Source organism: Micromys minutus (genome assembly GCF_963924665.1).
Source record: "Micromys minutus genome assembly, chromosome: 1".
Taxonomy (NCBI): domain Eukaryota; kingdom Metazoa; phylum Chordata; class Mammalia; order Rodentia; family Muridae; genus Micromys; species Micromys minutus.
In genome coordinates this window covers 156,428,010-156,451,930 of record NC_137969.1, presented here as the reverse complement: position 1 = coordinate 156,451,930, position 23,921 = coordinate 156,428,010, and the positions used below count along the sequence as shown (strand labels likewise).

At 50.4% G+C, this 23,921-nt stretch overlaps 4 protein-coding genes across 5 annotated transcripts; 1 reads left to right on the top strand and 3 right to left on the bottom strand.

The window, feature by feature from the left end:
- Positions 1-231: 231 nt before the first annotated feature.
- On the bottom strand, positions 232-9,027 carry CGREF1 (cell growth regulator with EF-hand domain 1). The gene is made up of 6 exons (XM_080908991.1): positions 8,989-9,027; positions 2,839-2,935; positions 1,525-1,590; positions 1,361-1,431; positions 1,125-1,246; positions 232-955 (listed from the first exon to the last, which is right to left on the bottom strand). Exons 2-6 carry the CDS (start codon positions 2,922-2,924, stop codon positions 452-454), a joined length of 849 nt encoding a protein of 282 aa, XP_080765117.1. The 5' UTR covers positions 2,925-2,935; positions 8,989-9,027; the 3' UTR covers positions 232-451.
- Positions 9,028-13,008: 3,981 nt separating this feature from the next.
- On the top strand, positions 13,009-17,834 carry ABHD1 (abhydrolase domain containing 1). Its single transcript, XM_080940702.1, has 9 exons — positions 13,009-13,173; positions 15,702-15,862; positions 16,171-16,353; positions 16,495-16,540; positions 16,699-16,811; positions 16,925-17,098; positions 17,217-17,265; positions 17,344-17,509; positions 17,624-17,834. Exons 1-9 carry the CDS (start codon positions 13,060-13,062, stop codon positions 17,830-17,832), a joined length of 1,215 nt encoding a protein of 404 aa, XP_080796828.1. The 5' UTR covers positions 13,009-13,059; the 3' UTR covers positions 17,833-17,834.
- A 15-nt stretch (positions 17,835-17,849) lies between these two features.
- On the bottom strand, positions 17,850-21,542 carry PREB (prolactin regulatory element binding). 2 transcript variants are annotated; one of them, XM_080940689.1, is made up of 9 exons: positions 21,241-21,542; positions 20,495-20,684; positions 20,006-20,226; positions 19,763-19,843; positions 19,529-19,653; positions 19,264-19,437; positions 19,070-19,142; positions 18,744-18,903; positions 17,850-18,537 (listed from the first exon to the last, which is right to left on the bottom strand). In XM_080940689.1, the coding sequence occupies exons 1-9, from the start codon at positions 21,373-21,375 to the stop codon at positions 18,443-18,445; spliced, it is 1,254 nt and encodes a 417-aa protein (XP_080796815.1). In that variant the 5' UTR covers positions 21,376-21,542; the 3' UTR covers positions 17,850-18,442. The 2 variants fall into 2 exon arrangements, with proteins under 2 accessions (XP_080796815.1, XP_080796816.1); XM_080940690.1 differs by lacking the exon at positions 18,744-18,903.
- Positions 21,543-22,571: 1,029 nt separating this feature from the next.
- PRR30 (proline rich 30) lies at positions 22,572-23,777 on the bottom strand (the record flags this gene model as incomplete). The annotated part of the gene is made up of 1 exon (XM_080924008.1): positions 22,572-23,777. One exon carries the CDS (start codon positions 23,775-23,777, stop codon positions 22,572-22,574), a length of 1,206 nt encoding a protein of 401 aa, XP_080780134.1.
- Between the last annotated feature and the right edge of the window lie 144 nt (positions 23,778-23,921).

The window sequence follows — 23,921 nt, the reverse complement described above, 5'->3', positions numbered from 1 at the left end:
GTGCATCTCAGTGCTTCTGGCCAGAAATCCTGGGAAAACTGGGTGTCCCCAAACCCTTGTGTTCTGAGAAGGATCTGGATAGGCTAGACCAAAGACACATGGCTATGGAGACGAATTCATTCTGTTCTTTATTGATTGTTTGGGGCCTGGAAGCTGCCTCTCAACTTGTGGTCTCCCTGAGCTGCACAGAAAGTCCTACATCCTACTGAGGCCAGAGAGAAGTGGGGGTGCTTTTTTCCCCTCATCAAGATAGGGTCTTACAAAGTAGCCCAGCCTGGATTCAAACTTGCTATGTGGCCTAGGCTAGCCCAGAGCTCTCACTGCCTCTGGGATTACTAGATTGCACCACTTTACCGATGTCAGAGGTGCCTCTAATCGAACCGAATTCACACTTCATGCGTCTGCCCTGCACTAAGATCCTGAGGGCGTGAGCCTGCACCGTCTAGCTAGCTCATATCTCATCATTCTCCAGTTGGATGCTGTGAGCCTCAACCTCATTCGGAGTGTTTAGGGTCTCCAGTGTTTCCACCGGCAGGTCTTTGGCTTCTCCTTCATTTTCCTTGCTCTCCACCTGTCCCTCAGCATCCTCTTGGGGACCTAGGACATCTCCTTCAGACGCTGCCTGTCCCCTAGCCTCCCCTTCAGGGCTAAAGGTATCTACTTTTGCCTCTATCTGATGTCCAGCCTCCTGTTCAGGCTCCAGAGATGCCCTTTTGGCCTCTACCTGGCCCCTACTTTCTTCTTTAGTCCCCAGGGATTGCTGGGTTTCTGGCTGCAATGGACTGTTGGCTAAATGCTGCTGACTTCCAGCAGGTTGTGGCTCCTGGAGAGCTGGGGGAAGGGACTCTGAGTGCTTGGGGGCTTCTCCTGGGAAGTTGATGAGCTCTGCAGGAGTCATAAGTCCGTCTCCATTCAGGTCCTGAGTCTCCAGCACCATGTCTACTACAAGGATCACCTGTGGAAACAGTTACCATAGATGTTTTCAGGAAGCCAGCCGCTCTCCAACAGCCTTGTCCCTGCCACGTGGGCTCTGAGCTTCCTTTTTACCCAGAGTCTACCAAAAGTCACGATGAAAAAGCCCAAAGCTCCAAGCAACTAGTCTCATGGTTTCCAGCAGTGCTTACTGGGTTGATGGGCAAGTGTGCAGCTCCAGGGGCCAGAGCGGCTGTCAGCATGGACAAGAGCTCCAGGCCATCCAGCTGTCCGTTCTGGTCATAGTCATGAAGAGCAAAGAGGTAGAGCAGGACTACGGGAGAGAGTCTGGGTTAGAGAAAGCAAGAACCCACCGGGCAGCCAGTGCCTGGCCCCAGTTCCACTTGCCAGGGCCTCCCAGCCCCGGTGCCCAGCACCAGGCCTTCACCTTGCTCCCGGTTCATGTGCTCAGGATCCTCTTCCATCTTCTCTAGTCCCTTGAGATAATTCTGCAGATGTCTGTTGAAAAAAATGGCAAGTCAGCCAGGGGAGTCCTGTCTGTGACCTAACACTTGTCTAGTTAATACCTGCTGAAAGCCCCAGCTTACTCACCGGAGCTGCTCAGGGCCTGGCTGGAAGGGGTTGGGCGTGAGCTGCTGTTGTACCTCAGGGTCCAACCTAGAACAGGGGAAAAGCAGAAGCCCATAGACTAGCTTAGCAGCCACTTGGTAAATTTCTCTCATGACTCAACAGGAGTTGTCCCTCCAATTTCCTAGAAAAAGGATGCAGAGAAAAGACTCTTCCGGTGTCATTAGAAACAGAACCTTAATCTCTAAAATTGTCTTTGAAGCTCAGATACCTTACTTAGTTAACTTTAGAAAACCCAAGATGTCCCAGTGGTTCAGAGCACTTGCTGCTCTTCCAGAGGATCTGAGTTCAATTCCAAGTGCCCATATCAGGTGGTTCACAACTATTTATAACATCAACTTCAAGGGACCTAACCTCTTCTAGATCCTGTAGGCACCGCCCCCCCCCCTCATGTGCACATAGACATACACATGTAAATAAATAAAGAGTTAAAAAGAAAATGCACAAAAAAATTAAAAAATTAAAAATTAAAAAAGAAAAAAGAAAATGCACTTGATCTTAGCCAAAAGGCTGAGAAGGGATGAAAAGAAAAATGCCTAGCGAGGTCGAGGCCACCAAAACAGACACACAAGAGAGGCCCAAGACAATGGTCCAGTGTGTGTCAGGATGTAATGGTTTCTTATGGTCTTCCTTCTCCAATGCCAGGATCTGCTCTGAGGAGTGGATCTCAGGCTGAGGCTGGCAGCAATGTCCAGGATTCTACAGGCCCATTTCGCTCCGTGACACGTCATGCCTCCTCCTTTTTCAAACAGAGTGTACGAGTGCCAGCCCAGACTTTAAGTCTGCTCGGGATCTCAAGTATCCCTACTTCTGCATGTGACTACTGTTTGCCCACAGCAGCCTGCGATGCAGAAGTGACAGGAGTTATCACAGCCCGTTTGGTCACTGCTGCCAGCTCTCCACTTTCTCCTCATTCCCATGAGCCCGATGCACACACCGACTGTAAGAAAGCAGTCCTAGTAAGTCAGACATTAAGCTAAGGATCCCCATTTCCTTGACATCCCCAGTATCAGGTCTTGATTCTAAGATGACAATCCCTGTCTGAGTTTCTGGCTTCCTCCTGATGCTTCACACCAGACTGGAGCTGAATTCTTGGCTGTGTAGGGGTTTACAAGCATGCATCAAGTCCCTACTTGGGGCATTCTGATAATCAAAAGACAGGAAGTTGAGGTGCTGTGCCCAGAAATGAAGGAGGCTATACTTTTCTGCAGGCTCCTGGCTCCCCTAGAGTCCTGACATCTTTTCAGAACTCTTGTAACCCCAGCCCCACCCCCTTACCTTGCAACTCCATCCTTGGGGGCAGCGTGACTCAAAGGGAGCAGCAACAGTGGCAGCACCAGCGCTTGCATCAGCTGCTGGAACATCCTGCTGGAGACTGGAACCAGGATCAGAATCGGGGAGTCAGGGGAGGGGTGTCTGCCATAGCATTAGGGGTTCAGTTGGCTCAGACAGAAATGACTTCCCTCCTTGCATGTGAAAACATGAAGCACAGGAGAAAGGCTGTCTGCTCGGGGAGGACTATGCATACCCATGGGCAGCCTTCCATGAAACTCAAGGTAAGTTGTGCTTGTAAGGAAATATAGAAATCATAAATCCCACTCCAGTATATAAAGTGCACTGTGGGAGGTGGCTTTGGTTGTGAGGGCTCCTTTTCATGTCCCGCTGGCCCGCTTAAGTGCTGTGTAAGTATATGTGCTCTAGAGCAGGACACTTTATTTACAAATGGTAAAAGAGCAGATCAGGATGCTGGGACTCACTGAAGGTCGAACGTATACAAGGAGACCAAGAGGGAGGTGGACTGCTAGTCTGTATTTATGAAAAAAACCTACTGAGGCCTGATGTGGTGGCACATGCCCCATGATCACAGGACTCAGGAGTCTGAGGCAGGAGGACTGTGAGTTCAAGACCAACCTGGTTGCCTCTATGTTATGCATGTTTGTAAATAGAAATACAGAAATGATCAAATATGAAATGAGTCAATTGATAACATGAAGCATAAAGCTTTTTGGTTTGTCCAGGGCTGTGTACATATAATGTGAATTTCCAAGGATATAGGAGTCCCCCAAATCTGAGACATCCTGCCCCCTCCCCCAAAACTCTCTGGGCAGAAAAATAATGGTTTCATGGTCCAAGCAAAGGATCAGGACCTCTCATCTGCTGAACCTAAAACTCAGGTCATCAATGGATTTTCTAAAGGACATTTTGTAGCTTTCAGTGGATTCTCTAAGAGTGATCCTAAGAAGGCTCAGACCATGTCCAGGGTGGACATCAGTTCTGTAAGAGTTTGGAAGTAGAGCCAGTAAGCACCTGGCTCACAGGAAGATAAGCAGAATGTTTGCCTTTTTGAGTTGCCTTGAGTAAGAAGCACCAAAGAGTGAAAGTCTAGAAAAAGATTAAATTATCATAGATACAAAATCTGTGCTTACTTTTTCACCGTGTGCGTGTGTGTGTGTGTGTGTGTCCAGTGGTCAATACTAGAATCTTTCTCAATCACTATTGACCTTACTTTTTGAGATAAGTGTCCCACAGAACCTAAAGCCCTGAAGCTCACCAATTTAGGTAAACTGGCTATCTAGCAAGCCTCAGGGATCTCCCCATTTCCACTTCCCCAGCACTGAGATTCCAACTGTGTGTGTGTGTGTGTGTGTCCTTCTCTCCTTCCCCCTCTCACTGCTCACTGTCCTTGATCACAAGAAACTTTCATTAATTAAAAAACGTGTGGTGATGTGCATGTGGTGATGTGCACGTGTGCATGTGTAGGTCAGAGAACAACTTTGTACAGTCTTCGTTTTTATCAGTTCTAGGGATTCAACTCGGGTACCCAGGTTTGCACAGTAAGTGCCTGTAGCTGTCACATCACCCTTATCTTCTGAGACAGGATCTCTCACCAAACCTCATCAGTTCAGCTAAAGTGTCTGCTCAGTGAGCTTCAAGGATCCACCTGTTTCAACTCCCCACAGCACTATGCTTGGCTTTTTCCATGGATTCTGGGGTTTGAACAATCATGGAAGTTCAAGAAATGGGGCAACAGTTAGAGTGTGGAGACCACCAGATGCCTCAACTGGAAGTGGACAGCAGAAATGTCAACAGAGACCCCCAAGGTGCTAAGTAGAACTCCACGCTCTACCTATTTTCACCTATTAATTGTTGAGCCATCTCTCCAGCCCATCTCTCTACTGTTCCTTAAGTTCCTACTCATAACTGAGGTTCTCTTATCAATCAGATGAAGGTATGAGATCAAACTACTTCTTTTTCTCCTTAAAGATTACACAATTATATTATCAGGAAAAGGTTCATATGTTTAAATAAGAAACAGATAAACAGAAGTCAAGTGCAGCGGCACATACCTATAATCCCAGATCCTCAGGAGGCTGAGATTGTGAGTTCAAGGCTAGCCTAAGCAATGCTGTAAGATCCTGACCGAGAGGAAGGAACACAGAAATACAGACTTGCTGGGAAAAGGAGGTGTAACTCAAAGGTCGAGCGTGAGGGCCCTAACTGAAGGCTGCCTAGGTCCCAGTGTAGGCTCTGCCTTTACTGACTGGGCGCTTTCCCTGTATCAGGTCTCCTTTGGCAATGCAGGGTGACAGAGCCCTTCCCAAGGGGTCACCGTGGGTGGTAGCTAAGTGAGAGGAGGCTCTTACGTTCCAGAAGTTGTCCTGGCTGCTCTGCGGTGGCTTCACACCCCTTCCCTCCCGGCCTCCCCACCTGAATGCTTCAAATTTCTCCCCATCTGTTCCTGCCGGCTCAGAACTGTCAACTCAGCAGGCTGACTGAAGGGGTCCCAAATTTTGTTTATTTTGTTGTTGGTGTGTATGTGTATTTGTGTGTGTGTATGCACATGTGTCCGTCTGTCTGTGGGCATGTGTGCCACAGTAGAGGTGAGAGAACAACTTTCAGAAGTCGGTTCTTTCCTTCCACCGAGTAGGTCTTAGGGATCAAACTCAGGTCAAAGGCCTTGGCCATCTATCTTGCTGCTCTGCGTCTACAGTTTGTCCTTACTTTACTAACCCTGGAGTCTAATTCGCTTCCTCTTACATGTTTGGATTTAGTGGCTGGCTTCCAAGTGACTAAGATGGCTGAAAAGACTGTCAGGTCCAGGTAATGTCTTTGTCTCTTAAAAACAACAAAACAAAACACCGTAGAGATCTTGGTGCCTGCCTTAACCCACCCAAGCAGGCGAGTGTGAGAATGACCTTCCACTTCCAAATGTGAGCCTTCCAGCTGCCCTAGCCAACAGCACGGATAGAAGGAAGCTGGTCTCCACTGCCCTGCCTAGACAAAAAGCTAAGGATATCATCTGAAGCTACTAAATTGTTTTGTTTTGGCGGTTTTATGAAACGAGGTCTTGCTATGTCACCTAGACTAGCTTTGAACTCATGTAGCTCAGACTAGCCTTAAACTCACTGAGATCCTTTGTCTCAGGCTCTGATGCTTTGCCGGCTCTGGTTGTCTTGATGAAACAGTGTCTCCCTGTGTGGCCCCCTGCCCTGATGGAATCGCAGGAGCACGCTACCACAACCAGCAGCTATATACTGCTATATACTGTCTATGGAGGATTCCCATAGCCCAGCGGGTACTAGAGCATCGATACGATAATCTGGTCTGCTGAGGAGCAAGACAAGCACTGGAGCTGCCTTCATCCTGCTCTGTGCATGCAGTGTGCTTGGTATTGGGAAGCTGGAGACCATTTGCAAGCGCTGGTAGAGAGAGCAGCCACCACATATGGAGCCCTTCTGAAGACCTGGGGTGAGGGGGTGGGGATTCTGAAAGACTCAGAGGCTCTCATATCTTTAGATTCAAATCATTAGGTTTTGAGTGGCTTGTTAAGTAATCTTAATAAGTAATCTTAATAATTCAAATGCCAGCCCTGTAAGAGCTGGCTTTGTAGGTGTGAACCTAATTAGCCACACAGGCCTTGTTGTCTGTTGTTCTGCTGGAGCTGTCTTGAAGGTGTCAACCACTTCTGCTTTGGGACCTATAAGTTATGCTGATTCTGAACCCTCCCCATGCAAATCTCTGACCTGTGAGTCTCTTACACATGTAACTAGTGTGTATAGTGATATAACCAAGAACCAGCTTCATGGGATTACAGAAAATAATCAGGTACATCAATGCACACACACACACACACACACACACACACATGCACAATCTGTTGTCCTAGCCTGTCTTTATACCCACATCATATAAGTATTCCCTTGATAGAACTCTGTTTCTTCAGAAATAGTTTTTAATTGTTTACTTTATTGTTGAGTTTATGTGTGCTTAGGTGTAGGCCAGTAAGTACCAGGGTGCACCTGTGGAGACCCGAGGACAACTCTTGGGAATTGGCTCTCTCCTGCCACCTTGTGGGATATCAGGTTTGAACTCAGGTTCCCAGGCTTCCTTACAAGTACCTCAACCCATTTTTCTGGTTCCTTCAAAATCTTTTTTAAAAACAATAAGGGCTGGAAAGATAGCTCAGCTGTTAAGAGCACTGGTTAAGAACCCATATGTTAGCTTACCACCATCTGTAACTCCAGTTCCAGAGTACCCAGTGCCCTCTTCTGTCCTCCTATGTCCTTTGAGGGCACTGCACACAAGTGGTACACAAACACACAAAATACATACAGGACACACACACACACAAACACACACACACTAAAGACAATAAAGGTGATGGCACACACCTTTACTCCCAATATCCCAATACTTGGACAGCAGAGACAGGTGGATCTCTTGAGTTCCAGGCTAGCCTGTCCTGCAAAACAAGTTCTGGAATATTGAGGACTAGAGAAAGAGGGGGGGGTGGAGGGAGGGAGGGAGGAAGGGGGAGCCTGTTTCAACTAATTATTTGATTGACTAATTGATTAATTAATCAATTAAAAATCCCATAAAAGTCTCAATTAGCTCAGGCTGGGCTCTAACTCATGTAGTTGCAGATAACCCTGAACTCGTGACCCGAGTACTAGAATTACAGGGGTGCACCACCGCACCCAGGAACTCCAAGACCTTTGGTGGCTCTTTGTTTTTCCCATCACTGCCCATCCATGTCTTCACCCATTCATTCAGGTATGGCATCTTCTGTCTCACCCCTCAGGGTTCCAGCACGGTGGACGCTGCTCCGAATGGAAGCTCACTGGCTGTTCTCACTTTTAGTTTTCAGTGTTTTTGTCCAAACCTGTTTCACCTTCAAGGTGGACCTTCCTGATAACCTTAGCATTCAGCTGCAGTCTATACCCCAAAAGCACTTCATGGGGACTTAGAATCTGATGTTTACTCAATGTTTTCAGCCTTTGTTTATGAGAATCAAGCCAAACTTCCACAGGATGTGTGTAATGGGACTTACCAATACTTACACCGTGTTAAGCACTTGTAAGAGCTTTGTAAGGAACAGAAATAGAGTGATTGCTTGCAAAATAAAAATGGCCCTAGCCATTTTCCATAATTATAACATGCATAAACATAACCACCCTAATAAATACCTGAAAACCACTGTAACCGCTAGTTAACAGTTGTGATATAATTTGGCAAAGTTATTCAAGTCACACATATATACACACACACATACAACACACAACACACACTTTCCACAATGACCTCTGCCTTCAATTTCTTTAAGCCTTTGCCCTAGCTCACAAGAGGAGACTTTGGCCTTGAAGTTGGACCATCGCTCAGCCTTTGCACTGTTTTGTGGTCCAGGTGGATGTCTTAAACTCCCTTGGCCCTAGGGTCTTCATTTTTAAGATGAGGATGCTTCCTAGGGTCTTGGGAAGGGTACAGTGAGGTAATCGAGGTTAAGCTAAGGCCAGCAGATGCTTCACGGTGTGGCAGGGGTCTTTGGAGGCTTATCTTAACCGACTTCTCAGTCCACTGAGACATTTCTTTTGCAGCATCCCTGACAACTAGCTTCTCCTGAATCTTTCCAGGACAGGAGCTGGTACCATGAAGGGCATCCATTTCATTTCTAAACAAGTGAAGAAGTTATTGAATCTAATCATCTCCCTTGATTTAGCCCTTTGGTGTCTGGGTCTAGGGAAGGGAGTCTTAAATGACCGCAGCTATACAGCCAAAAGAGACGCGCACCTGAGCTTGCCGGGGACCAGCCACCTATGGTTGGATGACGACGGATAGCGTCCTTCAGTCATCTCCATCTACTGAATGAGGTGGAAACACCGCCGGCCAGGGCTCTTGGACCTACCATCAAATCCAGGGGCCTCAGAAGCGCTATCTACCTTTCCTCTATCTGCTCTCAGGGATGACCTCTTCCCCAATGGTCCTAGGAGGACAGGGCCACCTCCCCAGCCGAGTCCAAGCCGCAGGGGATGCGGAGGACTGCGCTCTCTGCATCCTGACCGCCCGGCAGAAGGTCCCCACCCTCACCCCCAAGGTACCGGGTGCCCCCGCCGCCCACAGGGCTCTGGCCCCTGCCCGAGTCCGACCCACCTGCTGCGACGGCGCTGTGCGTGACTGGGGCTCCGGCTTCGTGCGAGCTATAGGCACCGCGCCGCCCTCGCCCGGCTGCCCGCAGCCAGCCCTCCCCCGGGCGGCTCCACGTGGCCGTTCCACGTCGCCCTCCCGGCTGCAGCCGCCGCCCAGGCCCGGGCAGAGTCCGGAGCGAGCAACAGCCACGAGAGGGCCACCGCCCCGCCTTGCCCAGACCTGCCCCGCAGCGCCTCCACCTGGCCTTGTTCCATGTGGGTCTGATGGGGTTCCATGATGGGGTCCTCGGTGTGTGTCACTGTGACTCAGATGAAGGCAGACTGGTTTGAGGTTTTGAGTGACAGGCTGGTGAGGTGGAGTATGTGCTTATGACGACAGACCGGGAAAGATTTGTGAGTGTGGGCAGCTGGGGAAGCATATATATGAGGCATGACTTCAAAAGACAGAGTCGGAGTAGTGAGTCGGTGTGGATAAGGCAGTTACAGAATGGTGAGACTGATGTGCTTGTGTGTAGAAGGTAGACAACGTTGACACGTATTGATGAGACAGGGCTGTGGTGTGAGAAAGACAGGAATAGCTAAAACGAGACAGATTGAGGTTGGTATTCATTAAAAATGCCTTTGATTATGCTGTGTGGGTGTCACTGGCTTTATCTGAGAAACTTGTTTGTGACTAAATAGAATGACTTACTGTTACTATGTGTGACTGTGGCCTTCAATGGAAAGAGCAGTGTGGCCCAGACCTGGCTGATCATCTAGGAGTGTGACAGTATCAGTGTCAGCAGGTTATAGGTATCACGGCATCAGAACAAAGTCCTCTCAGGTTGTTGGAGCTGAGATTCCAGGAGAGCTATCCGTGTCACCGGGATCACACACAGAAAGAAGGGGAGTGGCATGTGGGGCAGTGTGCCAAAAGAAACTATGGCCACAGGAACAGTAGTCTTCCAGCACAGACGCTGCAGCTCTCTTGCCACGGATTTACCCCAGTGGTGAGTCGCTCTGCCCGAGCTCTGGGCCACCTCCTCACCCACTGACCCACCCGGAATCTTCTGTCAGCAGCCACCATAACCATAAGCCCCTCAGACTGACCCTCGTTTGGGGGGGGGGTTGGGCACAGTTGATTTGGCTCAGTGCCCACTGTTTCCCGCTGTGCTGTTCCTCCTGTCTGTCAGTTGGTCTGGTGTTCCTTGGGATCCCCTCTCCCCACTCCATTTGCTGATGTGTTCATCTGTTCGTGTGACCTCCATCAGTCTCTGTCAGGGGCAGATGCAGATCCTTTGCTCTCTTGCACTTCTGTTCTTCTTACAAAGACACATGAATAGCATCATTTGTGAAGAACGGGCCATGACCAGACACCAAGCCCTGTTAGCACCTGCTCCTGGACTTTTCACATTCCAGATCTGTGAGCAATAAATTCCTGTTGCTTGTAAGTTGTCCAGTGTAGGGCTGGAAAGATGGGCTCAGTGGTTGGGAGAGCATAGTGTGGTTCTGCAGAGGATCCAAGTTTGGATCCCAGCACCCATGTCAGGTGGCTCCCACTGCCTGTAATTCCCGCTCAGGGAGATCCAATGCCCTCCTCTAACCTCCTCAGACACCTGTACTCATATGCACTCCAACACACAAACATGGACATACAAACACATGCAAAGATATAAGAAAAATTAATCTTTAAAACATTGTCTAGTCTGTGCTACTTCGTTCAGTGCCTGCGAACGCTGCTGAAGACCATCATCAAGTCATCAGAAGCTACAGGAGATGCACACATAAGTCCTCAGGGAAGTAACTCTGATGACCCTTGACTCTTGTGTCCAGACTGTGGGAATACGTTTCCACCAGAACATCGGGTTTGTAACCCTTTGTGAAACCAACTCAACAAATGAATTTATCACCTAAGTGCTGATGATACCAAGCATAATGGTTTCGGCAGAGACAAGAGAATCGCTTCAAGTCCAAGGCCAGCCTGGTCTACATAGTAGTTACTGGGCCAGCCAGGGTTACACAGTGAAGCCCTGTCTCAAAAGCAAAACAAGGCAGAGGATGGTGGCCCGTGCCTTTAATTTCAGCAGGTTTCAGGCAGAGGCAGGCAGATTTCTGGGAGTTGAGTTTGAGGCCAGCCTGGTCTACAAGAGTGAGTTTCGAGGAAGCCATGGCCACACAGAAAAACCCTGCCTCAAAACACAAAACCAACCAATCAACCAAACAACCAGCCAAAACAAAACCACTCCAACTAAATGGAAATGACTCCAAGATTTCTAACTCCAGCCTGAGGCCTAACCCTCAGGAACTGAATCCTACTGATCTGTACCTGGGTCTGGCTTTTGTGGCTGGGGGCTGGCACTGAAGTGGCCAACACTTTCAAAGTGTAATGATCTTCAGTTACCTTAGAAACAAAAGTCAAGCAAAGCTGTGCACAAGGGGAAGCACCAATGTCCTTTAGAAGCCAGACAGGAACGAAGAACAGGTACAATCTGAGGGCTAGGATGAGCCAGATTCAATAATTCCAGAGGGTTCTAGAGCATAGAGGCTGCCCTTAGTTACTTGAGACAGTGGACTTTGGGTTTCAGGGGAGATGTAAAATCACCTGGGCCACCTACTTGGGCTCCTGACTAATGGACGCAGGTAGAAAGGTGCAGAGTCTAAGAAACAGAATCCTAGTCCAACATGTCTGAAACCAAATGCATTATCTTCCTCTTCTAGCCTTTACCTCAGGTAGTCTCCCCCCTCAGGGATAGGCACACCTGCATTTGTGCAGTCTGGAACCTGAGGGTCATCCCTGTTTCTCCTCCTCAACTTCACCCTGCTGAAGAGTCCTGCCAAGTCTGTCTTCCATCTTGAAGATCATTCCTCTCCCTGGTGGTTCAGTACAGTAAACTGTTTTCTGTGCCCCAGGTGCTCTTAACAGTGTCTTTTTTCTCCTAACTTCTTTCTCCTCCTTCCCTAAGTAGCCTGAGGGTTTCTTCCGAAAGCACTATTTCTGTCTCTTTCTGTACCTCTGTCTGTACCTCTCCCTTACCCCCACTCTCTGTTGGCTCTCTTCCAGAGCCCCTTGACCGGGGCTTCCTCTGCCCTCAGGAAGCTCTTCAGCACCTGCTTGCTGACCACCCGCACACTCAGCCACACATTTCTTTTTGGCTCACAAAGCCCCTACCTCCACATTTTCACTTACTCTGTAGCACTCTTCCACTTGCCTGGGAAACTTCTACTCACTTTCTGCCATTGAACGCCATTTTTGCCTGCTCCCAAATAGCAGCAGGGAGTACTCTCTTTTTCTGTCCTAAGAGTTCGGGCTCTGGGAACATTCAGATCTCATAGAGAGGTTTTTGCATTACATACATTGATATATCTGTGCCTTGGCTGGTCCCTGGACCAGGAGCTGGACAACTTCCCAGATGATTCTAGTGTACAGATATCGTGGGAAGCCAAGGTTCTACCGCAGTCACTATTCAAGTATTCTAATAAAAACAAGGACAGGGTTCCTGGGGCGTTTATATCCAATGCCTGCTACATAGCTGATTAGCAAGTCATCTGTTGCACCCTTTCTGTTGGTGGGGATTGTTAGAGACCACGTAGAGACATTTAACCTAGGGAGTAGAATGTCACCAGTGAGTGGTTGAAACTTGAGTATGTATTAATCTGTTGGGCAGTGCTTGTGCCCAGTGTGTGAGGGTCACAGTGAATGGCTGTACTCTGAGCCATAGGAATGGCTGCGGGGACCTTTCCAGGGTGCCTGATTCAGCCTTCGCCGTCCAGAGATGATACGTACCAAGATGGCAGCTGCGGGGGCGCTGCTTGCCCTAGGTCTGTAGAGCTTTTCACCACTAAAGGGAAGCAGGAGGAGTTGGAGGGGCATGGGTGACATGGCTAGCCCGGGCTTCTGAGGTTCGGCTGACAGCCAGACACCGCCCCTCGCCTCCGGACTGGCGGTGGGCGGGGCCGACGGCGGGTGGGACCTGCAAGAGGTCTGCCAATGGCTTGCAAGAGGCGGGTGCACGACAAACCGCAAGCGGAAGAGTCAAAGTTCAGGAGCTAGAGGCAGCCGGGAGCCTGGGAAATAGAATACCCCAACATAACCAAGATGCTGAGTTCCTCTCTGAGTCCGCAAAACGGCACCTGGTCAGACACCATCTCTCTGCTCTTAGCTCTTGGCGTTGCTCTCTACTTGGGCTACTACTGGGCATGTGTGCCCCAGGTGGGTGAGGACCAATCTCTGGCTTGCATGCTTGGGGTACTAGAGCCTAGGCTCGAGTCTTTTCTGAAAGCTTGGGTGGTTGGTTCTGCTGCGCCACGTGAATTTTGCTATTACGACCGACTGGAGAGCCGGTTCTGCCTCTTTCAGATTCATGAAATCTTCCCCCGCCAGCTGGGTTTTTTTGAGCACAGGAAGGGTGCTCCCCCTATTCTGTTGACTGGCCTTTGGATAACGATGGGTGGAGGGTATCCTTAAATGTCAGAAGAAAGTTTCCCTTTCTTCTTAGGAGGTCTAACTAAAAATGTGTAGATTATGTTCGCTAGCTGCACAGCACAGTGGGACGGATGCCTGTGTGGTTCTGGCACCAGTCCATCTGCTTAGCAGGGCCTCCTCTCTCTTGAGGACTGGCTGAGGTTCCGGCCAAGCTTAGTTCAGATGGTAATTCTCTACACACTCAGTCCTGTTCTAAGTTCTAGACTCTGTATGCATCGCCGAGAAGTCTTAACAGGTTGTTTTTGATCAGTACCTCAAACGGAAATGTAGGTAAAATACACACTGTATATACCCAGGAAAGCTAAGGTTTTATCTCATTACAGTCTATTTAGGTAACTGAGTCTAACAGGAAAGCTATTGATTCAGCTTGTTATAAAAGGCCTATAGGAGTTAGATGCTTACTCCTGCCTACTGGGAAGGCTGAGACAGGAGGATCACTTGAGCCCAAGAGCGTTGAGCCATTCTAGCCTACAGGCAACATAACAAGGCCCTGTGCCCATACAGTGAGATCGTGAGAGGACAGAGGACGGCTGTGGCCACTTGTACATAGATGACGGTAATGTGAACCGGGAGTAAAGAGGTGGTGGAATGCTTACCGGACTAGGTTCTGTTCCCAAAACTACATGGCACTTCCTGTTCACAACTGTGACACCCGCCCTGGCTCTCAGGCACATGGGTAGCACACAAACATACACGTAGGCAAACACACATATTAAGTCTAAAATATAAATAGTAAAATGTCTAGTCACATAAGATGTTCACTTAATGCCTGGAATGCAATGAGCATCCAATAAATTTTATTTACAAGTTATTATTGCTGATACCATAATTATTAATTCTGCTTTGCTCTAGTTTGTTCTGTCTTTGGGCAGACCAACTAACCTATGAGAGTCATAATTTCTTTACTTCTATCTTATCAAGGAAGGTTGCGATTTGTCTGCATTAGTTTCATTGCTGTTATTTCAGGGTTTAAGGACCAGGGTCCAAGTCACAGTATAAACTGGGCCTTGTTGGTGGATCATTTGCCTAGCCCCTTCTGAGTAACAAGGCTGTAAGATAGAACAGGATCTTATAGTTTCTTAATTTTATGATTTAAAAAAAAATTACTCCTCCTATGCTGGAGATCGTCCTGGGGTTTACCTCTGAGCTACTGTATCCCAACTCAGCCCTTCCATTCCGGTCTTCAGCAGTGTCCTTAGTCTATGAGGCTAGGGCAGCTCATTTACTTCATGGCTATGCAGGGCCAAGCAAAGAGACTGAGAGTCAGGGCTTGGTGCCCACTGACCTCGTTTGTCCCTATTGTCCCATCCCTTTGCCCTTTTCTCTAGTTGGCATGAGGAAATGAAATAGTTGTTCACATTAGGATGCTTCCTCCTGGAGAACACAGCCTAAGAACCAGGGCTCCACAGAGATATGAGGCACCCCTGTGAAAGAAGCCCTTCATCACTGAGCACACACATTCGAGAACAGCAGAAATATGTAGACAATGGGGTGCCCAAACCAGTGGGGTATAGGAGGAGCCAGTGACTAGAGGAGGCTTCAGGGAGCTGTACTTGGACAACGTTGCTACAACGCAAAGGTCAGATTGAATGGCAGAGGTTCCTTCGCCTGGTCAAGAATCCCAACCAGCACACCATGGTGACATAAGCCTAGCACAGAGGCAGGAGGATTACGATGAGTTCAAGGCCCCAACCATTCTGGGAAGATGTCTCAGCCATAAAGAACATGTACTATTGACCCTGTGGATTAGTTTGTTTCCTGGCATCCATGCTGTGGTTCCCTCAGCTACCTATAACTCCAGCTCTAGAGGATCCAACACTTCCTCTGGACCCCACAGGCAAAATCTGACCTGTGTGCTCCCAAGGAGAGGCACATGATTAGAAGTATAACCAAATCAGACAAAAACCTTAACCAGCCAGAGGACCACAAGCCTCACTGTGGGGATCAACAGAGCAGCTTATACTCTCTGTCCTAGCACAAATGGGTTTGAGGCGGGGACAAGCTTCGTTAAGTCAACTGCTGTGGTTCTCCTTTCAGGGTCAGTTCTGGAGGTGACACTTTAGGGCTGAGGTTTTTCTGGGGGGCACCATGTGACTGTATTATTTAAGGTGACCCCACTGCTCTAGTCTGAGCTGTGCTGGATACTTTATTGTGGCAAAGCAGTATCCTTAAGGCTGGATTCCGGGGAAGGGATCACTTACTCTCCAGGGTCTGGGACAAGAAAAAAAGAGGCCAATTGTGTTGTGTGATTATAGAGGCCTCGTCTGGTGGCTGGGCCCCAGTTTCTGGCCTTCCTGGAGCAACACTGTCCAGTCACTGTGGAGACTTTCTACCCCACACTGTGGTGCTTTGAGGGACGGCTGCAAACCATCTTTCGGGTCCTCCTGCAGTCTCAGCCTGTGGTCCCTTACCGGAGGTAAGAAGGGTCGGAACCAGGAACACAAAGCTGCAAGTATCTAAGGGAAACTGATCCACCTCCTAAACGCAGGTAATCTTTGCCCCAAAGCATGAGACTGGGTATATGAAAAGGCCCTCTGCTTGCACCCACACAAGGCTAATAGTTCATCTGTCCACTCTAGCTGGTCACCTTTACTCTTTTACATGAAGTGTGCCTTCAAGCGATACCCATGACAAGCAGCAGAGCTTGTGGGTGAGTCAGAGGGTAGAGCTCTGCAGTGCAACTCCTAATAGCATCTTTGTATTCCAATCTCTCTTAAACCCCAGTGAAGTCCTCCAGACTCCAGATGGAGGCCAGTTCCTTCTAGACTGGGCTGAGCAGCCTAACAGCAGTCATTACCCGGACCCTACCACTCAGCCTATAGTACTGCTGCTTCCGGGCATCAGTGGCAGTAGCCAGGAGCCGTACATCTTACACCTAGTTGACCAAGCTCTGAAGGATGGCTATCGGTAAGGATGGGGTACAGAACTCAGAAAGGAAAAAGTTCATCTGGCCCCATATGGTACTCTGACAGGGAGGGGCCTTTCTGAAGAATTCCAAGGGGAGGGTCTTCTTGGGAGGGTTTGGCTCACACACCTGTGTTGCCCCAGGGCTGTTGTATTTAATAACCGAGGATGCCGAGGGGAAGAACTGCTGGTGAGTACCCTCCCCCTTTGTGCTGGCCCTGTACCTGTTCCCTTTAGAGTCCACTGGTCCTAGGGCTCTTACCTCCCCCTACACTTCCTGAGCCCTTCCATTTGGCTGCATTCTGGCGAGAGCCTCCCTCCCTAGCCAATGACCCACTTTGCCCTCAGACTCACAGGGCTTACTGTGCCAGCCACACTGAAGATCTAGAAACAGTTGTGAAGCACATAAAGCACCGCTACTCCCAAGCGCCACTGCTGGCCGTGGGCATCTCCTTCGGAGGGTAATAGTTGCCTGGGTTTATTCCAAACACCCGGTTGGTCATCTTGTCGTTTTCTTCCTCTTCTGTCCCAGTTTTCTCATGCCAATACTTTCCATGGCCCTGCATCTTTACAGGATACTGGTGCTTAACTACCTGGCACGGACCGGGAAGGCTGGAGGCTTGGTAGCTGGACTGACCATGTCTGCATGTTGGGACTCCTTTGAGACCGTTGACTCCTTGGAGACCCCACTCAACTCACTGCTGTTCAATCAGCCCCTCACTGCGGGACTCTGCCAGCTTGTGGCCAGGTAGGATAGCAGATGGCAGGCTCTGCCAGCGCCTGGGTCTGTTCCAATCTGGGCTCTTTTGAGGAGGTAAGAAGACAAGCTGTGAGTTCTGGACAAACCCTGATGTATTCTTTTCCAGGAACAGAAAGTCAATCGAAAAGGTGTTGGATGTAGATTTCGCGATAAAGGTATCTTCTGGTCGTCCCTTCCCCCAGTGTCGGTCTCTTGCTTTCTAATGTTATACCTATTGTGCCTCCACCACACAGGCCCGAACAATCCGCCAGCTGGATGAGCGCTACACATCTGTGGCTTTTGGGTATAAAGACTGTGCAGCTTATTATCAAGCCTCAAGCCCAAGAACCAAGGTAGACTCCATCCACACCCCTGTCCTCTGCCTCAATGCAGCAGATGACCCCTTCTCCCCAGTTCATGGTGAGTGGCTGCACGGAGGCCCTGGCCCCAAGGCTACTGAACCACAGATGTGGGTTGTATTGAGCTGAGCCTAGATTCCAGGGCAGCCTTCTGACCTCTCCGACTCCCTCCCAGCCTTCCCTCTGCAGGCTGCCCAGAAGTCTCCCTATGTGGCACTGCTCATCACAGCTCGGGGTGGTCACATCGGCTTCCTGGAAGGGCTGCTGCCCTGGCAACACTGTTACATGAACCGCGTGCTACATCAGTATGCCCGAGCCGTCTTCCAGCACTCGGTGGGGCTACCTGACCTCGGAGCACTCACTCCTGAAGGTGGAAAGAGCTGACAAGAGGACTGTTGGGGTCTCGGTTCAATCTTTCTCTCTTTATTAAACATCAACTCTTCCTGCCTAATGGGCTGAGGTTCCCTTTCCCTTTCCTCAGGCTGCAGGAGATCATCCAGGAACTCACTGTGTATCTGACATGACTGGCTTGGTGCTGCCCACAGAAGCCCACAGATCACTGCTACCTGGGTCTTCCTTTTACCTCTTCCTGCCCTAACAGCAAGCGCCAGCACAGACTTTGTCTCAACAAAGCCAAGGAGCTTGTGTGAAGGCTGGGAGGAGGAGAAACAGTTTGTGAGGATGGCAGTGCCTCCGGGCTCTTGGGCATCTTCACATATTTCTAGAAAGGGAAGAGCTCACCGCTGAGCCCTGGGAGGCAGAGGGAACGAGGCAGGCGGTGTGGACTGAGTCTCAGGCCACACTGTCCTAAATGGATCCACAGGTGGAAGCAGGCCTCCCAAGACCCAGAGGAATGGGGAAGCCACCGGCAAGCTTTAGCTGAGGGACAAGAAGTACCCATCAGTCTCATCAGATGCAGCTTCAGCCGTGGGCCTCAGTGATTCTGCTCTGGAAGGTGACACTGTCCAAGGCTGGTTCCCATCGGTCAGGAGGTTTAAAGAAAACCTGGGAGGGCACTCTGGAGCAGCAGGATAGTCACAATAATAAGGCCGACACACAGCAGGAGCAGGAGCCATATAGGAACACTCCCTGAGGGTGGAACGAGGGAAGAAGTGAGTGGGCACAGATGCTCTGGAGCTTGAAAACCAGAAACCTTAACCTCTTTCATTCAATGCAGGGCAGATGGATGGATAAAAACAGTCCTTTTTCTAGGGGCTACAGATAAAGTGGTACCTTCCTGGCCAACAAACATGTATACACATGCACACACACACACACACACAACAATGACTCACGCCGTGAGGGCAGCAGGTGCAACTGGCAACGACTGTCCACAGCCACAGAGAAAAGGGCAGTTTCATGGGGCCCAAGGAGCTTTGGACCACAACCCTTCTCCGGTAGAAAGGTCACATCTGTCACCACAATGCCATGGGCCTCCTTCACATAATATAGGCGCTGGGGAGAAAGTAGTGAGGAAACCTAGTTAGAGGCTGCCTTCTGGGAAACATGCTCCACAGTCCTAACAGGCTTTCCCTATGCACTGGGCCAGATGCTTCCTGTACACTTAGGGCAGAGTAAGCTTGTAATCCTCCCACAGGGTTGTGCCAACCACCAGCATTACCTGGAGAGAGAAAGCTATGTAGATGGCGACAGAGCCAGTGACCGTGCCTAGGCCTAGGAAGGTGCCCGATTCACTGTAACATACAACAGAAGATTCATTGTTCTGGAAGCTTGTGCAGAGCCTCCCAGAGTCAGGACTCATTTCCCAGCTCCCTCAAACGCCCACCATCCAACCAAGCAGTTAAGACTTCACACCTGACACTGAGGCAGGAAATGACTTCATGGCCACAGGACCTGGTCCGTAGAGGCAAAAAGGTAGAACTGTCCCAGGCTGTGAGGTAGCAGGGTGGGGGCTGACGTAGGCGCTTGTGGGGTATCTGCACGGTGAAGAGTCGTAGCCCACCGGGCTGATCTGGAACCTGCCCAAACCTGGAGGCCAGGCAAAGGCTCTCAGTTCCTGCACCCCAGTCACACCTGGAACCTCCCACAGCCTCCAGCCATCCCACTGTGACCTGCACACCTGCAGGCCTGGTACCGGTATGGTGTGTTAGAAGAGGCGGGGCCATTCTCTTGCCACTGTAGCTGTGTCACCAGTTGATCCTTCTGCCACACGGAGGCCTTAAAGTCCCAGCCCACAGTAACCAACTGGGGAGGAGTAAAGATCCCAGAGATGGACAGGACATCTACACACCAGGCAAGCCGCACAATAGGCTTCCCCTTTCTGCACCAGCACCTCACACCCCCACCTCTTTACCTTGCCATCAGGGCCCAAAGCCAAATCTCCAATCTCCCCTTCATGGGCTTTAAACTCCAGAACTTTCTCCAGGCTAGGTACCTACAGCCAAGACAGTATCCCAGTTACAGACCAGACAGTGGGAACACTGCAATCCCATCCCTCTTACCCCAGTGACCACTCATAAATTTCCCAGAATGCATATTCAGATTCTCACAATTTTTGGTGTTATTGCCACTGACATTCGTCCCCCTGAAACCACACCTTCCAGACACGAACATGACCGTCAGTCCCTCCAGTGGCAAGCAGGGTGTTGTCGTGGCTGAAGCGTACAACTTTCTGCAGCGGTTCAGTGCTGAAGTCTGTCTGTACTGCCTCCAAAGTCTTTACTCTGAGTTCAACCCCTTCCGGGTGAACGTCTGCTCCAGGTTTCTTCTCTGCTGGAGCCGCCCCCTTCCTCTGTCGAGGTCCCTGATCCTTAGAACCTGCAACACAAACAATTTGCCAGGATCCAGACTTCTTAGTTGTTTTTCTTTTTTAAGACAGGGATTTGCTAAGTACCCCAGGCTAGCCTTAAATATCCTCTTGCCTTCACTCCTAAGCATTGAGATTACAGGTATGCACCACCACCCTCAGCTGGACCCAGGCATCTGTATTCACTAGTACTACTGACCCAAGTACAGACATCACCCCACATTTAATTTCTCGCTTTTAGAGACCGAGATTTAGAACATTTTTCCCAAAGCTCCTCACCCGACTTCTCTGCTTTACTGCCCTTCTGTTGATGGACCTGAAAACGAAGAAGCTGACACTGGGCATCCTGTCCGGCAGCAAGGATGTCGCCAGCCAGCGCCAAATTCATAGTGGCCCGCGTCTCCGTGTCATGAGAATGCAGCAAGGAGGCGCTCAGGCACCCGTTGATCTGCTCCAGCTGCAGAAAATGCTGTGAGGGAACCAAAGTGGGCAAAGTTCAGGCCAGTCAGGAACTCACACTAAGTCCTAGTCTCGGTTGTAGCCTTTGCTTCCCACACCTCCAGCTCATGTTTTTGTTTGTTTCAGTTTGGTTTTTTTGGTTGTTGTTGCTGTTGCTTAGAGCTTTATTCTCTGACTGGAGCTTCCCAATTCGTACAGCAAGCAGTGTTTAGATTACTAGGTCCAGTTTACAGAAAGAAAAGAATCCAGTTTCCAGCTGCTTGAGGACAGACAAGACAATGTGCCTTCCTGGAAAAGGCCAGAGTACGAGCCCTGGACCAGCTCCCGTGTTCCGGCGTGAGTGGACAGTCGAACCTTCGCAGACCTGCACAGCTTTCAGTCTAATTTTGGATGTCTTAACCGCTCTGCTCAGGAGAAACCGGCACCCGAGCGTCAATTCGGGGTGTTCCCATTAGAATTTGGCAGGGTCTAAAAGCAGGGGTACGGCTCACCTCTGCAACCCCCGGCCACCCTGAGATCACCCTCGGCCACGGTATAACCTGTTCCCAGTGGCCCTGCATTCTCACCACGCCATTCTTTATGCCGGTCTTGGCAGCTCCTCCTCCGCCCGCAGCGATGAGCAGCCCAGTCTTGGGGTCTATCCGAAGCGCGTACAACGGGAACGGGGCCCGGTACAGCTCCACACCCCGGCGCCGGCCCATCCCGCCCGTGGGTTCACTGCCAGCCCCGCGGAACCCACAACATGCCGCGCCCCGCCTCCAAAAGTTGCGGAACTTGGTGCTACAGTTTCCCGGAAGACTGCCGACCCCTCTCAGCACTGTGGATTTGCCACCACTCAAACCACAAGTAGCCGATCTGCGCTCGCGCGACCAACTAGGTCTCTCAGGCGTCCAGTGCGCACGCGCCGCACGCCACGGCTCTCTCTGCGCACGCGCAGGACGCCAATCTGCGTCAGCACTAGCGGGACGCGCTGTCACGGAACCCTAGCATCGGATCCGGTATCTAATCCCGACTGACGGCGAAGCTGCCATCTTTGTTTGGGGCGTGGGAGGTGGGGCTGGGAGAGATTCCTGAAGATCAGTAAATCTTGAATTAAAAGGTTCTCGGACTGGGACAGTCCCCACTTCAGAAGAGATACACAGACTCCTACAAGCGGGGCTTTTATGTGTTACTCCTGGGAGGAAGTGATTTCTCCCGGGTCACAGCGAGGGCAGACACTCCAGAACAGATTCACTGCTTCCTAATATCCTAATATGAAGAAATCAGTTCCCAGCTTTAACAGCATCCTCAGCGGCTGACTGGATCATTTCTTATGGCTTGACGTCTACTTCTGGAACCCAGAAGTTTATGGGTGGCGGCTGCTCCCTGACAGATGTCTTCTATGTGCTGTGCCTGGCTTCTCTAATTCTCCCCTCCCCTCCCTTTCTCTTCCCTTCCCCTCTCCTCTCCTCTCCTTTTTCCCTTTTCCTCCTCTTTCCCTTTTCCTCCTCTCTCTCCTCTCTCTTCTCTTACCTCTTCTCCTTTCTCTCCCTATGCTTCCCTCCCTCGTGTGTGTGTGTGTGTGTGTGTGTGTGTGTGTGTGTGTGTGTGTGACTAGCCTTGTCCTATAGCTATCGATTCCATACTGTGGGCACAGTAGACACAAACACAAGACTCTCAAGGTTAGGCTTTATTGGATACACTGAAGTCTGAATGAGGCCTTGGTGCCTCTGGTCTCTTCAACTAGGGGAAAGCAGATTCCACAGGGGGTTTCCAGGGTTCAGGGCAGGAGAACACACCTGGCTTCCGGCTAGCCAGCCCTTCAAGGTGTCTCTGTGACTCCCCAGGGTCTGAGAAGTCCTGGTAGGGAGGGTGGAGTTTGGAGGGGGTATTCCAGAGGGCCTCCGCTGCTCTGGAATTAAGACGGCGACTTTCGGAGATTGGACCCTAGAGACACAGACTTCTTTGAGACAGAAGGCCTGGGCTTTGGGGATGCAGTGGCCTGTCTTGGTACCTGAAGGAGAGATCTGGAACACTGGCTGGGTTTTGGTGATTGAAGGTCTACCGACTGGAGGTCCCCGGCCTGGAAGAGTGTACCGGTGATTTGAGCTGTTGGCTGGGTTGCAGGCTTTTGACTCTGGTGGGCCTCTTCCTGGGACTCTACTCCCTCTGCATTTTTTTGGGGCAGCAAATGCAGAGCCTTGGCCTGGCCCCGAGGCAGGCGGAGGCCAAAGCCAATGCCTATTCGGAGAGGTCCAGATTCCTGGCCCTGGGCACAGGGTAGTAGTTGAGGGAAGGCAAGCAGCCGGGGTATAGTCTTGTACTTGGGGGTGGGGCAAGATGGAGTGCGGGGCTGGAGACACACTAGACATATGGGGTACTCCACAACTGGGGCTGGGCCGGTTGTGCCTAGCCACAGGCGCTGCAGAAACTGTAGCTGCAGGTCTCGTGCAATTCTGCGGTGCCCCACGTGTACCACCAGGGCTTGGGCAAGGGCCCCTGGGTCCTTGAATTCTGCAGGGTCCATCTTGCTTGGCACACATCCCCCTGCCACCCCAGAGGGCCTGATGCTTCTGGACTGAGGCCACTGCCATGCTTGCTTCTTACTCTGAATCTCTTGGGAAGGTGAGCTGGGGCTGGGGGACGTGACTGTGGAGCTTTGAAAGTTCTGGAGGCAGGAAGGGGACTGGCAGGAGTGAGGAGAGGAATTGTGTGGCTGGGAAAGAGAGGAGGATATGGTGAGAGGGGGAGAGACACAGAGCTGATAGTTGGAGGGAGAGGTGGAGTGTTGAGAGGGGAGTTTGTCACCAAAGTAAGTATAGTTTTGGTGAAAGCAGGAAGAGGATCTTGGGAGAGAGGAAGCGTAGGGAAGAGGAACAAAGTCAGAATTTGAGTCCGAAGAGTAGAAGTGAGGCCCAGGAGAGTGGGTCTGTGTCAGAGAAGAGAAAAAATAAGTCTCCTTGGTGGAGGGCAAAGGAAAGTGGGAAGAAGGGAGGGTCTGATGAGAAGAAAGAGATGCTAAGTTGGGTGGAGGGGAGTCCAAAAACTGTGAGAGGACCTGAGGGGAACACTCCGGGGGTACTGTGTTCTGTAACAGCACCTGGTCCTTGTTTTGAGGCAACATTGCCTTGGATCCAGGAGAGAAGTGGATGGAGTGACAAGACCAGTGATTAAAGACCTAAGAGTCAGCGTGGGGACCTCTGTGACCAGCTGTGGCTCGTGGTCAAGACTGATTTCTGTGCACAGTGTGGCCACAGCAGCCTGGTTC

What these genes read in the sequence shown, in the direction of transcription:
- PREB (XM_080940689.1), bottom strand. Translation starts at nt 21,375, where the DNA reads ATGGGCCGGCGCCGGGGTGTGGAGCTGTACCGGGCCCCGTTCCCGTTG. An exon ending in CAGTAAAGCAGAGAAGTCGG is followed by an intron (nt 20,227 to 20,494) that starts GTGAGGAGCTTT and finishes TTTGTGTTGCAG; the next exon opens with GTTCTAAGGATCAGGGACCT. An exon ending in ACATAGCTTTCTCTCTCCAG is followed by an intron (nt 18,904 to 19,069) that starts GTAATGCTGGTG and finishes CTTTCTCCCCAG; the next exon opens with CGCCTATATTATGTGAAGGA.
- CGREF1 (XM_080908991.1), bottom strand. Translation starts at nt 2,924, where the DNA reads ATGTTCCAGCAGCTGATGCAAGCGCTGGTGCTGCCACTGTTGCTGCTC. An exon ending in CCAGGCCCTGAGCAGCTCCG is followed by an intron (nt 1,432 to 1,524) that starts GTGAGTAAGCTG and finishes TTTTTTCAACAG; the next exon opens with ACATCTGCAGAATTATCTCA. An exon ending in CACACTTGCCCATCAACCCA is followed by an intron (nt 956 to 1,124) that starts GTAAGCACTGCT and finishes CTGTTTCCACAG; the next exon opens with GTGATCCTTGTAGTAGACAT.
- ABHD1 (XM_080940702.1), top strand. Translation starts at nt 13,060, where the DNA reads ATGCTGAGTTCCTCTCTGAGTCCGCAAAACGGCACCTGGTCAGACACC. An exon ending in CCTGTGGTCCCTTACCGGAG is followed by an intron (nt 15,863 to 16,170) that starts GTAAGAAGGGTC and finishes CTTAAACCCCAG; the next exon opens with TGAAGTCCTCCAGACTCCAG. An exon ending in ATGTAGATTTCGCGATAAAG is followed by an intron (nt 17,266 to 17,343) that starts GTATCTTCTGGT and finishes TCCACCACACAG; the next exon opens with GCCCGAACAATCCGCCAGCT.